Source organism: Pelophylax lessonae (genome assembly GCF_965119305.1).
Source record: "Pelophylax lessonae genome assembly, chromosome: 4".
Lineage (NCBI taxonomy): Eukaryota > Metazoa > Chordata > Amphibia > Anura > Ranidae > Pelophylax > Pelophylax lessonae.
In genome coordinates, this window is record NC_138771.1 from 12,760,422 (window position 1) to 12,773,771 (window position 13,350).

The following is a 13,350-nucleotide window of genomic DNA, read 5'->3' on the forward strand; positions in this document are numbered from 1 at the left end:
GTCAGTGGGAGGAATAGTGGCCCATTGTTGGTGTCACTGGGAGGAATTTTGCCCCATTGTTGGTGTCAGTGGGAGGAATTGTGCCCCATTGTTGGTGTCAATGGGAGGAATTGTGGCCCATTGTTGGTGTCATTGGGAGGAATTGTGGCCCATTGTTGGTGTCATTGGGAGGAATTGTGCCCCATTGTTGGTGTCAGTGGGAGGAATTTTGCCCCATTGTTGGTGTCAGTGGGAGGAATAGTGGCCCATTGTTGGTGTCACTGGGAGGAATTTTGCCCCATTTATCAGAAAAGGCTTTGCCATAGTACAGGTGCTATTTCCAGGCTCACACATATGCGCCAGCCAAGAACGAGCAAAACAGATGTGGGCAAACATCCACAAACACATGCCAACCTGCATTCATGAACGTTCATCTGTCACCAAGGCTGGCACCAAACCGTCTATTTAAACAGAGCTTCAGCACTGGCGAATTGCTGTTTGATCTACAGCATTCTGTGTATGTTCCTGCGTTCCTGATTCCTGTGTTTGACCTCTGATCTTAACCCGGCTTGCTTCAGACTATTCCGGTATGCTACTTGTCCTGACCCCTGGCTTCACCCTGGATTCTGTCTCTGCCTGCTGCACCTGTTGATCCTGCATCCGTTGCCAACTCTGCCTGTGACCGACTACGCTGCTGTCTGCTGTATTTGCCTGATCTGTCCGTCTGTTATCGACCCGGCTCATCTGACCCTGCTTTCAGCTCTTCCAGCCTGCTACAGCTCCTTCAGTCCAGCTCAGCATCTTCTGGCCTCTGCTTCCTGCTGTGAATCCACAGTCTGTCATCTGCCAAGCCAGTCTGCCTGCTTCCAGCTCTCCTGCTGGCACGTCTGCCTGCTGTCAGCTTCTCCTGGCTTCTTTCCTGACTACTACCTGCACAGACTACTGGACTTATTCTGTTGTGCTCCAGAGGCTACTGTCTCACCATCAGTGGCCCTCAAGCCAGAGCTTTACAAAAGGCCTTCCTCCGCACGTCAGGCACACCAACCAGGTACATGACACCATCATTAGTGCCTTTGGGAGGAATTGCCATCATTGGTGTATTTGGGAGGAACTGTGCATCAGCATTGGGAGAAATTGTGCCCCAACGTTGGTGTCAATGGGAGGAATTGTCATTGTTGGTGTAATTGGGAGGAATTGTGCCTTGACATTGGTGCCATTGGGCCCCATTCTTGGTTTTATTGGGAGGAATTGGGCCTTATCATTGGTGTCATTGGGCCCCATTCTTGGTTTTATTGGGAAGAATTGTGCCCAATCGTTGGTGTCATTGGGCCCCATTCTTGGTTTTATTGGGAAGAATTGTGCCTTATCATTGGTGTCATTGGGCCCCATTCTTGGTTTTATTGGGAAGAATTGTGCCCAAACGTTGGTGTCATTGGGCCCCATTCTTGGTTTTATTGGGAAGAATTGTGTGTTATCATTGGTGTCATTGGGCCCCATTCTGGGTTTTATTGGGAAGAATTGTGCCTTATCATTGGTGTCATTGGGCCCCATTCTTGGTTTTATTGGGAAGAATTGTGCCTAATCATTGGTGTCATTGGGCTCCATTCTTGGTTTTATTGGGAGGAATTGTGCCTTGACATTGGTGTCATTGGGCCCCATTCTTGGTTTTATTGGGAAGAATTGTGCCCAATCGTTGGTGTCATTGGGCCCCATCCTTGGTTTTATTGGGAAGAATTGTGCCTTATCATTGGTGTCATTGGGCCCCATTCTGGGTTTTATTGGGAAGAATTGTGCCTTATCATTGGTGTCATTGGGCCCCATTCTTGGTTTTATTGGGAAGAATTGTGCCTAATCATTGGTGTCATTGGGCTCCATTCTTGGTTTTATTGGGAGGAATTGTGCCTTGACATTGGTGTCATTGGGCCCCATTCTTGGTTTTATTGGGAAGAATTGTGCCCAATCGTTGGTGTCATTGGGCCCCATCCTTGGTTTTATTGGGAAGAATTGTGCCTTATCATTGGTGTCATTGGGCTCCATTCTTGGTTTTATTGGGAGGAATTGTGCCTTGACATTGGTGTCATTGGGCCCCATTCTTGGTTTTATTGGGAAGAATTGTGCCCAATCGTTGGTGTCATTGGGCCCCATCCTTGGTTTTATTGGGAAGAATTGTGCCTAATCATTGGTGTCATTGGGCTCCATTCTTGGTTTTATTGGGAGGAATTGTGCCTTGACATTTGTGTCATTGGGCCTCATTCTTGTTTTTTTTTTTGGGATGAATTGTGCCCAATTGTTGCTGTCATTGGGCCCCATTCTTGGTTTTATTGGGAAGAATTGTGCCTTATCATTGTGCCCCAATGTTGGTGTCAATGGGAGGGATTACCATTGTTGGCATAATTGAGAGGAATTGTGCTGTATTATTGGTGTCATTGGGCCCCATTCTTGGTTTTATTGGGAAGAATTGTGCCTTATCATTGGTGCCATTGGGCCCCATTCTTGGTTTTATAGGGAACAACTGTGCCTTATCATTGGTGCCATTGGGCCCCATTCTTGGTTTTATTGGGAACAACTGTGCCTTATTATTGGTGTCATTGGGCCCCATTCTTGGTTTTATTGGGAACAACTGTGCCTTATTATTGGTGCCATTGGGCCCCATTCTTGGTTTTATTGGGAAGAATTGTGCCTTATCATTGGTGTCATTGGGCCCCATTCTTGGTTTTATTGGGAAGAATTGTGCCTTATCATTGGTGTCATTGGGCCCCATTCTTGGTTTTATTGGGAAGAATTGTGCCTAATCATTGGTGTCATTGGGCTCCATTCTTGGTTTTATTGGGAGGAATTGTGCCTTGACATTGGTGTCATTGGGCCCCATTCTTGGTTTTATTGGGAAGAATTGTGCCCAATCGTTGGTGTCATTGGGCCCCATCCTTGGTTTTATTGGGAAGAATTGTGCCTTATCATTGGTGTCATTGGGCTCCATTCTTGGTTTTATTGGGAGGAATTGTGCCTTGACATTGGTGTCATTGGGCCCCATTCTTGGTTTTATTGGGAAGAATTGTGCCCAATCGTTGGTGTCATTGGGCCCCATCCTTGGTTTTATTGGGAAGAATTGTGCCTAATCATTGGTGTCATTGGGCTCCATTCTTGGTTTTATTGGGAGGAATTGTGCCTTGACATTTGTGTCATTGGGCCTCATTCTTGTTTTTTTTTTTGGGATGAATTGTGCCCAATTGTTGCTGTCATTGGGCCCCATTCTTGGTTTTATTGGGAAGAATTGTGCCTTATCATTGTGCCCCAATGTTGGTGTCAATGGGAGGGATTACCATTGTTGGCATAATTGAGAGGAATTGTGCTGTATTATTGGTGTCATTGGGCCCCATTCTTGGTTTTATTGGGAAGAATTGTGCCTTATCATTGGTGCCATTGGGCCCCATTCTTGGTTTTATAGGGAACAACTGTGCCTTATCATTGGTGCCATTGGGCCCCATTCTTGGTTTTATTGGGAACAACTGTGCCTTATTATTGGTGTCATTGGGCCCCATTCTTGGTTTTATTGGGAACAACTGTGCCTTATTATTGGTGCCATTGGGCCCCATTCTTGGTTTTATTGGGAAGAATTGTGCCTTATCATTGGTGTCATTGGGCCCCATTCTTGGTTTTATTGGGAAGAATTGTGCCTTATCATTGGTGTCATTGGGCCCCATTCTTGGTTTTATTGGGAAGAATTGTGCCTTATTATTGGTGTCATTGGATCCCATTCTTGGTTTTATTGGGAAGAATTGTGCCTTATCATTGGTGTCATTGGGCCCTATTCTTGGTTTTATTGGGAAGAATTGTGCCTTATCATTGGTGTCATTGGGCCCCATTCTTGGTTTTATTGGGAAGAATTGTGCCTTATCATTGGTGTCATTGGGCCCTATTCTTGGTTTTATTGGGAAGAATTGTGCCTTATCATTGGTGTCATTGGGCCCCATTCTTGGTTTTATTGGGAAGAATTGTGCCTTATTATTGGTGTCATTGGATCCCATTCTTGGTTTTATTGGGAAGAATTGTGCTTTATCATTGGTGTCATTGGGCCCTATTCTTGGTTTTATTGGGAAGAATTGTGCCTTATTTTTGGTGTCATTGGATCCCATTCTTGGTTTTATTGGGAAGAATTGTGCCTTATTATTGGTGTCATTGGATCCCATTCTTGGTTTTATTGGGAAGAATTGTGCCTTATCATTGGTGTCATTGGGACCCATTCTTGTTTTTTTTTTGGGAAGAATTGTGCCTTATTATTGGTGTCATTGGGCCCCATTCTTGGTTTTATTGGGAACAACTGTGCCTTATTATTGGTGCCATTGGGCCCCATTCTTGGTTTTATTGGGAAGAATTGTGCCTTATCATTGGTGTCATTGGGCCCTATTCTTGGTTTTATTGGTAGGAATTGTGCCCAATTGTTGGTGTCAGAAGGAATTCTGCCCCTCCATCAGTGCCAGTGGGAGAAATAAGTTCCATTGTTGGCATGAAAATAGTGCCTCAAGGGTGGGATAAAAGCAGGAAAAGGGCTGTATCTTGCTCCCCGGGGCTGCAGTTTGGAGACCACTACTTTAAATTACGGAGAGCCAAAAAACTTATTTTTTCTAAAAAAAAAAACATGGTTAATACCGCTAGAAGTTTTTTTTTTTTTTTTTTTTGCGTGGTCTAAATCTCTCTTCACTTGATGTCCCAGAGATACAACAGAAAAAGAAACCGGTATCTCCATTGGAAGCTTTCCCTACTTCAAATTCATGTAACAACTCTCAAATGTTAGATTTCCCATCACTTTCTGTACCAGTGATAATGGTCACCAGCACAAATAATGGGTGAGGCTCCCCAGTGGGGACACACACAGTAGTAAAAACTTAACAGGGGTTATATGGCCTCATTCACACAGGCGTAGTACAGCATGTGCACAGATTCCCGTGCAGGCAGTCCCATTCATGTCAATTGTGGCGCAGTGGCTGCACCAATACACCTGCTACTTCCAATGTGACAGCCGGGTGATTGCAGGTGCATGGCTCAAACACACACTGTCTGCGTTCAGGGCCACGCATCGGCACTTGCATGGCTGTCATCGGCTGATTGGGGACAGCGATTGTGTCTGTGCAGCATTTGCGTCCCAATTGACATGAATAGGACTGCCTGTACGGGGATTCATGGAACACTTGTGCACGGCCCTTGCACGAGCATACGCCATAGTACCCCCATGTGTGAATGAGGCCTAACACTTCTCTACAAAAACTTTTCAGTGTTATTCATGTAGGACCCTCCTAGATAGGTGCTAGTTGGTGTAGATAGTTTGCTCCATCTGCTTTTCAGGGGAGCAGTAGGTAAACTATAGTCTGCTCCATCTGCTAATCAGGGGAGCCTGATCAGTAGCTAGGCCTGTTGCATGTGTGATTCATCTGGTCTGAGGGAGTGTCCCAACTGTATCCAATAGGGGATCCTGTTGGACAGTGGAGGAAACCCAGCCAGTGACACACAGGCTTTTATGACTATCCCAGTGGGTTGGCACAACAGTGGTGCATCCTGGGATACGTTATAAAAGCCAAGAGCACATATGACAGGGTGTCTTTGGGCGGGAAGCCAGGTCCCAGGAGGAGGGTGACGGCTGTCTCTTCTCCTGTCTGTTGTGGAAGGTGGTCACAGGCAGTCGGCCTAGTGAGCCAGAAGTGTGGTGCTGAGCCAGGAGGTCCAGGATACTGACAGGTGGAGCGGAAGGCAAAGCAACCTTGGTAAAAACAGTGTCCGTGAGTACCGGGAAGCTTGCCAGGGGTCTGCCCAGGAAGGGGACCACTCCAGTGGAGAGTCAGTGGACAGGGGCTAGCACACACAGAGAGTAAGAAAGGGGGTGCCAAGTTAGGACCCTGAAAAGGAACCAATTCAGGATCATATTCATTATCTTCACTTCAGTGACAAAGGTGAAGGACGCTACAGCTAGTTGTCCTCAGATTTGTGCATAGTTCATAGTTGGAGTATCCCAATCATCCCTTCTCCCATCCCAGTTCTAAAATAAAACACAAAACTAAATCCCCTGGACTGTTCATTGTCTAAGCCAAGTGCTTAAAGTGTTAAGTTCCTACAGACTGTTGCTATGGGTAACCCAGGGGAATCCAGAAAGTGCAATTCTCAGCAGCCCTGTAGGGGGCAGTGCTACATTTAATTTATGTACACTTAAATGAGAATTGAATAAAGTACTGACTGGCTTGTAGCTCAGTAAGGGGAACCGTCTCCAGATGCTCCAGCAGGTTTAACCCCACCAAAGTCGGGTCAGGGCACAGCTTGGCAAGTTGCAGAAAGTTCTCTCTCTTCTCCGAGACATTATACATTTCAGTTTGTCCTGAATATAATGACAAAGAAATAGGGTGTTAAAAATTGAGACCAGTGATGAAATGATAAAATACAGTAAAACCTTGGATTGCGAGCGTAACTCCTTCCGGAAAACATGCTTGTAATCCAAAGCACTCTTATATCAAAGAGAATTTCCCCATAAGAAATAATGGAAATTTAGATGATTCCTTCCATGTCTCCGCTGACATCCGATGTCCCATAGAGATGCATGGGGTGACCGTTCAGATCCGCCAAAAAAACTGACAGGCGGATCTGAACGGTCCGCTAATGTGAAAGGGGCCTTAATGACCAGGCCATTTGTTGTGATTCGGCACTGCGTTACTTTAACGGAAAATTGAGCGTTCGTGCGACGCTGTACCCAAATAAAATTGATGTCCTTTTTTTCCCACAAACAGAGCTTTCTTTTGGTGGTATTTGATGACCTGTGCAAATTTTTATTTTTTGCGCTATAAACAAAAAAAAGAGCGACAATTCTGAAAAAAAAAAAAAAAAAAAAAAAACACAATATTTTTCACATTCTGCTATATAACATCCCCCCCCCCCTCAAAAAAAAAAATGTAAATATCAAAAATTTTTCATAATTTTAGGCCAATTCTGCTACATATTTTTGGTAAAGAAAAGTCCCAATAAGCGTATTTTGATTGGTTTGCGCAAAAGTTATCGCGTCTACAAACTAGGGGAAAGATTTATGTCATTTTTATTTATTTATTTATTTTTTTTACTAGTAATGGCGGTGATCAGCGATTTTTAGTGGGACTGCAACATTGCGGCGGACAGATCGGACCCCCAACTGACATTTGTGACACTTTTGGGGGGACCAATGACATTACTACAGTAATCAGTGCTAAAAATATGCACTGTCACTGTACTAATGACACTGCCAGGGAAGGGGTTAACCTAGTTGGTGATAAAGGGGTTAAATGTAAGCCTAGGGGAGTGTTTTCTTATTGTATGGGGTTGGCCTTTTAAAAGGATCATAGAACTATAATCCTATATAGAAGGATCACAGGTGCTCTGTGATCATTCCAGAGAGAAGAACGGTCGGCTGTGTTTACAACATCCGACCGTCCTTCTCTCTCAGCGGGGAGCGATTGCACGTGGCTGGCGGCAATCAGAGCCGCCGGCCTGGTGCATTGGCATCGGCATCCCTGCTGCGCTCGCCCCCCAGCACCAGGTGCGCGACCGACGTAACAATACAGCGGTTCACGCAGGAGGGGCTGCCTGGCGCAATATAACTGCGGTGGGCGGTCCTTAACCTCTTTATGACCGCAGGCAGCCGTTTCTGCGCGAATCGCCGTAACTGTGAGGCCCCCGCTCGTCAGTGGGGAAGCCGATGCAGCGGGCAGGCAGCTCCGATTGCAGCCCGACACCTGCGATCGTTCCCCGCTGAGAGAGGACGACGGTCAGCTGTTGTAAATACAGCTGACCATTCTTCTCCCTGGGATGATCATAGAGCTCCTGTGATCCTTCTGTATAGGAACACAGGTCTCTGTGGTCATTCCATAAGCCCCACCCCCATACAGTTAGAATCACTCCCCTAGGCTCACATTTAACCCTTTGATCACCCACAATCTTAACCCCTTCCCTGCCAGTGTCATTATTACAGTAGCAGCGCATATTTTTAGCACTGATTACTGTAGTAATGTCACTGGTCCCCCAAAAGTGTCAAAAATGTCAGTTAGATCTGTCCGCCGCAATGTCCGCAGTCCCGCATAAAATCGCAGATCGCCGCCATTACTAGTAAAAAAAATAAAAAATAAAAAAATAAAAATGACATAAATCCTTCCCCTAGTTAGTAAATGCAATAACTTTTGCGCAAACCAATTAAAATAAGCTTATTGCGATTTTGTTTTACCAAAAATATGTAGCAGAAAACAAATTGGCCTAAAATGTAAAAAAATTTAGATTTTTAAATTTTTTTTTTCCTGGGAATATTATATAGCAGAATGTGAAAAATATAGATTCTTTTTTCAGAATTGTCCCCCTTTTTTTGTTTATAGTGCAAAAAATAAAAATCACACAGGTGATCAAATACCACCAAAAGAAAGCTCTATTTGTGGGGAAAAAAGGACGTAAATTTAGTTTGGGTACGGCGTCACATGACCGCGCAATTGTCAGTTAAATTCACGCAGTGACAAGCTAAGAAAAGGGGCCTGGTCATTAAGAGGGCAAATCCTTCCGGTCTTAAAGTGGTTAATGAAGGTTCAACATTTAGCAACTCACATGGTTGATGAATAAAAGAGGCACATCTAAGTATGCCGGCATCCGGGGTAAAGCTGTCCACATAGAACGTTCTCCGCACCGCCGTCGGTCTGCAGTCCTGACCGGGAAGACTACCCTGCAGTAGAGCGATCTGAAAGCGAGGCTTGAAGCGCTCGTTGAGCGCAGTGTGGAAGAGATGATGTCGATGGCGGTGAGGAGGACGGTCTATGTGGACAGCTTTAAAGTGAGTGCCAGCAAACTTAGTTGTGCCTCTTTTATTCATCAGCCATGTGAGCTGCTAAATGATGAACCTTCATTAAATGTAACAATATTACTACACTTAGAGGCGCCTCTCTTCTCTTTTATACTCAGTTGTGAAATGACGCTACTTGTATATCAAGAAATCGATTGTTTATCAAGTCAAAATTTATAAATTTCATGCCCACATATGTAAACGGTGTTCAAACCACACATGTGAGGTATCGCCGCGATCGTTCGAGCGAGAGCAATAATAGTATCTCTAGACCTCCTCTGTAACTCTAAACTGGTAACCTGTAGACATTTTTAAAATGTCGCCTATGGAGATTTTTAAGTACCGTAGTTTGTCGCCATTCCAGGAGCGTGCGCATTTTTGAAGCGTGACATGTTAGGTACAGTGGGTACGGAAAGTATTCAGACCCCCTTAAATTTTTCACTCTTTGTTATATTGCAGCCATTTGCTAAAATCATTTAAGTTCATTCTTCTTCCTCATGAATGTACACATAGCACCCCATACTGACAGAAAAACACAGAATTGTTGACATTGTTGCAGATTTATTAAAAAAGAAAAACTGAAATATCACATGGTCCTAAGTATTCAGACCCTTTGCTGTGACACTCATATATTTAACTCAGGTGCTTTCCATTTCTTCTGATCATCCTTGAGATGGTTCTACACCTTCATTTGAGTCCAGCTGTGTTTGATTATACTGATTGGACTTGATTAGGAAAGCCACACACCTGTCTATATAAGACCTTCCAGATCACAATGCATGTCAGAGCAAATGAGAATCATGAGGTCAAAGGAACTGCCTTAGGAGCTCAGAGACAGAATTGTGGCAAGGCACAGATCTGGCCAAGGTTACAAAAAGATTTCTGCTGCACTTAAGGTTCCTAAGAGCACAGTGGCCTCCATAATCCTCAAATGGAAGACGTTTGGGACGACCAGAACCCTTCCTAGAGCTGGCCGTCCGGCCAAACTGAGCTATTGGGGGAGAAGAGCCTTGGTGAGAGAGGTAAAGAAGAACCCAAAGATCACTGTGGCTGAGCTCCAGAGATGCAGTCAGGAGATGGGAGAAAGTTGTAGAAAGTCAACCATCACTGCAGCCCTCCACCAGTCGGGGCTTTATGGCAGAGTGGCCCGACGGAAGCCTCTCCTCAGTGTAAGACACATGAAAGCCCGCATGGAGTTTGCTAAAAAACACCTGAAGGACTCCAAGATGATGAGAAATAAGATTCTCTGGTCTGAGGAGACCAAAATAGAACTTTTTGGCCTTAATTCTAAGCGGTATGTGTGGAGAAAACCAGGCACTGCTCATCACCTGTCCAATACAGTCCCAACAGTGAAGCATGGTGGTGGCAGCATCATGCTGTGGGGTGTTTTTCAGCTGCAGGGACAGGACGACTGGTTGCAATCGAGGGAAAGATGAATGCGGCCAAGTACAGGGATATCCTGGACAAAAACCTTCTCCAGAGTGCTCTGGACCTCAGACTGGGCCGAAGGTTTACCTTCCAACAAGACAATGACCCTAAGCACACAGCTAAAATAACGAAGGAGTGGCTTCACAACAACTCCGTGACTGTTCTTGAATGGCCCAGCCAGAGCCCTGACTTAAACCCAATTGAGCATCTCTGGAGAGACCTAAAAATGGCTGTCCACCAACGTTTACCATCCAACCTGACAGAACTGGAGAGGATCTGCAAGGAGGAATGGCAGAGGATCCCCAAATCCAGGTGTGAAAGACTTGTTGCATCTTTCCCAAAAAGACTCCTGGCTGTATTAGATCAAAAGGGGGCTTCTACTAAATACTGAGCAAAGGGTCTGAATACTTAGGACCATGTGATATTTCAGTTTTTCTTTTTTAATAAATCTGCAACAATGTCAACAATTCTGTGTTTTTCTGTCAGTATGGGGTGCTATGTGTACATTCATGAGGAAGAAGAATGAACTTAAATGATTTTAGCAAATGGCTGCAATATAACAAAGAGTGAAAAATTTAAGGGGGTCTGAATACTTTCCGTACCCAGTGTATCTGTTTACTTGATCAACATTATCTTTCACATTATAGAAAAAAATCGGGCTAACTTTACTATTTTTTCCAAAAAATATTGCGTTTGTAAGACCGCTGCACAAATCAGATGTGACGTAAAGTATTGCAACAAACTCCATTTTATTCTCTTTACAGTGATGGCAAACCTTGGCACCCCAGATGTTTTGTAACTACATTTCCCATGATGCTCATGTACTTTGCAGTGCAGTTGAGCATCATGGGAAATGTGGTTCCAAAACATCTGGGGTGCCAAGGTTTGCCATCAGTGCGTCTAGGGTCTCTACTAAAAAAATATATTTATAATGTTTGGGGGTGCTAAGTAATTTTCTAGCAAAAAATACTGATTTTAACTTGTAATCAACATGTGTCTGAAAAAGGCCGGGTCCTTAAAGCGGAGTTCCAGCCACATTTTTTTTTTTAAACCCCAGAGATATTCTTTTTAATCCATGAAATCTATTTTATATTAGCTAAATATATTACTGTGTGCGGTGTTATACATAATTTTTTTAACAAACTAACTTTATATTTCTCCTGCAGCGGGATTCCATCTTAGATGTGGGCATGTGAAGCCCACATGTATCTTTTTCCGGGACTAGGTGCTGCTGGTTTACCAGAGTCAGAAGACATACTCGAGGGTCGAGGAAAATTTTAATACAGAGCGGACAGCTGATTGAGAAGAGGTGGGGCTGAGGTGGGACGGAGGTGCGGCCGTGTCAGTAATGCACGGCTTCTAGCTTTTAATGGCTAGAAGCCCTGCATTACTGACACGGCTGCACCTCCGTCCCACCTCCTCTCAGCTCTCCCATCCGCCACCCTGTAAGGATCCGAGGACACGCCTCCTCTAAGCTGTCTGCTCTGTATTAAAATTTTCCTCCATCTCCATCCCGCCTCCTCTCAGCCCTCCCATCCAGCCCTGCCCCCTGTAAGATCCCGATGACGCGGCGGCAATGCCGTCCTGCCTCAGCCCCGCCTCCTGTCAGTAAGCTGTCCGCTCTGTATTAAAATTGATGAAGCACATCTCCCAGGAGCCTCTGCGCCGCAGGAAGTGACGTAGATCGCCGCGGCGCCGAAGGAGGAAGAAAATTGCTTACCCCCTAGCAACAAGGTAAGCCAATCAAGGAAAAAAAAAAAAGTCGGCAATGCTGTTTTTAATTGAGGAATGCCAGCAATTTCTAAAAAGTTTAAAACATGGGTGGAACTCCGCTTTAAGTGGTTAAATGAAATGGGGTCATTCTTTTGGAATCACACTGTAATGTACCATAGAAGAAATAGGATAAGAAGGATTTCTATCCTTTACCCGCGCCCCCTGGATTGGGTGATTACTAAAAATATAATATGTGCAATAAACTTATGTGACTAAATTATATTTTATGTAGCAGCTGGTTGTAAGGCTCGATTGCCTAATAATTGATTGTATTTATACACCATTGAATGGGCGTGGTTAGTCAGATTTTGATTCCACCCACTGTAATGTACCATAATATGGCTCAAAATTATTCTCCTAGGGCCTCTTACACACGATACTCCTGTTTGAGCATCTCCTTTTTCAGCCATAAATTTCAGGTGTATTTGTCTTATTGAAATTCGCGCATTTGCGTTCGCGCAAATGCATTCTCACGTTCTTGTAAAATATGCAAATTAGCATTCTTCAGATCAACAGTATGTTCGCATGCGTCCATTTGTTCGCAATCGCGCGTATTTGAGTGCATTCGGTGTAAATTACTGTTCAAAAATGCAGATTTTTCCATTTTGTTCCTACTGAAGAATGCACGGTGCTCAGTTATGCGCCTGTGTGCACAGGCACATTACAATGAATGGGCTGTATTTTAGCTCAGAAAAAAAAAAAAAAAAAGCTGTACTGCACTTGTTTAGGCTGCTGTGTGCAAGAGGCCTAATACTGGAAAGACTGCCGGGATTCCAACACTGACCTCCTTCCTTGTCCATCGTCCTCCAGAATTTCAGGCACTCCTCAGCCACTATTTTTGCTACGGTTTCTGGGGTCAGCCTATGGGAGCTTATAACTGCCTGCGCTCTATCAGCAAGCTCAGGGCGATTCTTGGACAGCACAGTACGCAGAACTTCACTTGGATCTCGAGAAGACACTTCAGAGAAGGAGCAACGAAGATCCTAAATTTAAAGAACAGAGAAAGTAATGCAGAGCAATAATAGATATAAATACAGATATAGAATTGGCAGGTTTTATTTCCAAACCTTCATGGAAGATTACCTGGCTCAGCTCATACATGCACAGCAGCTGTCTGCAAAATGCCTTGCCATGCCTACACTTATCTTTCAGGATCTCCATATTCACCAAGATGGGATCGGTGGGGCTCCGAGAGGCTGGGGACTCCACACTGGATGCTGCAGGTAAAAGGAAAAATGTAGAAAATAAGCACTTTATAATATAGAAGAGAGAGCAGAAAAGGACAAGTGGTCCACAGTGGCGGCTGGTGCTCCATGGTCTGGGGGGGGGGGCGTCAAACGGAC

General features: G+C 44.6%; 1 protein-coding gene across 1 annotated transcript in view; it reads right to left on the reverse strand.

The window, feature by feature from the left end:
* Window positions 1–13,350, reverse strand: part of SPG11 (SPG11 vesicle trafficking associated, spatacsin) — a 196,148-nt gene that overhangs the window by 20,572 nt on the left and 162,226 nt on the right. The window contains exons 31-33 of the mRNA XM_082252993.1: window positions 13,091–13,224; window positions 12,792–12,990; window positions 6,203–6,340 (exon numbers count right to left, since the gene is read on the reverse strand). Coding sequence (XP_082109119.1) covers window positions 6,203–6,340; window positions 12,792–12,990; window positions 13,091–13,224 — 471 coding nt within the window. The remainder of the gene's footprint in view (window positions 1–6,202; window positions 6,341–12,791; window positions 12,991–13,090; window positions 13,225–13,350) is intronic.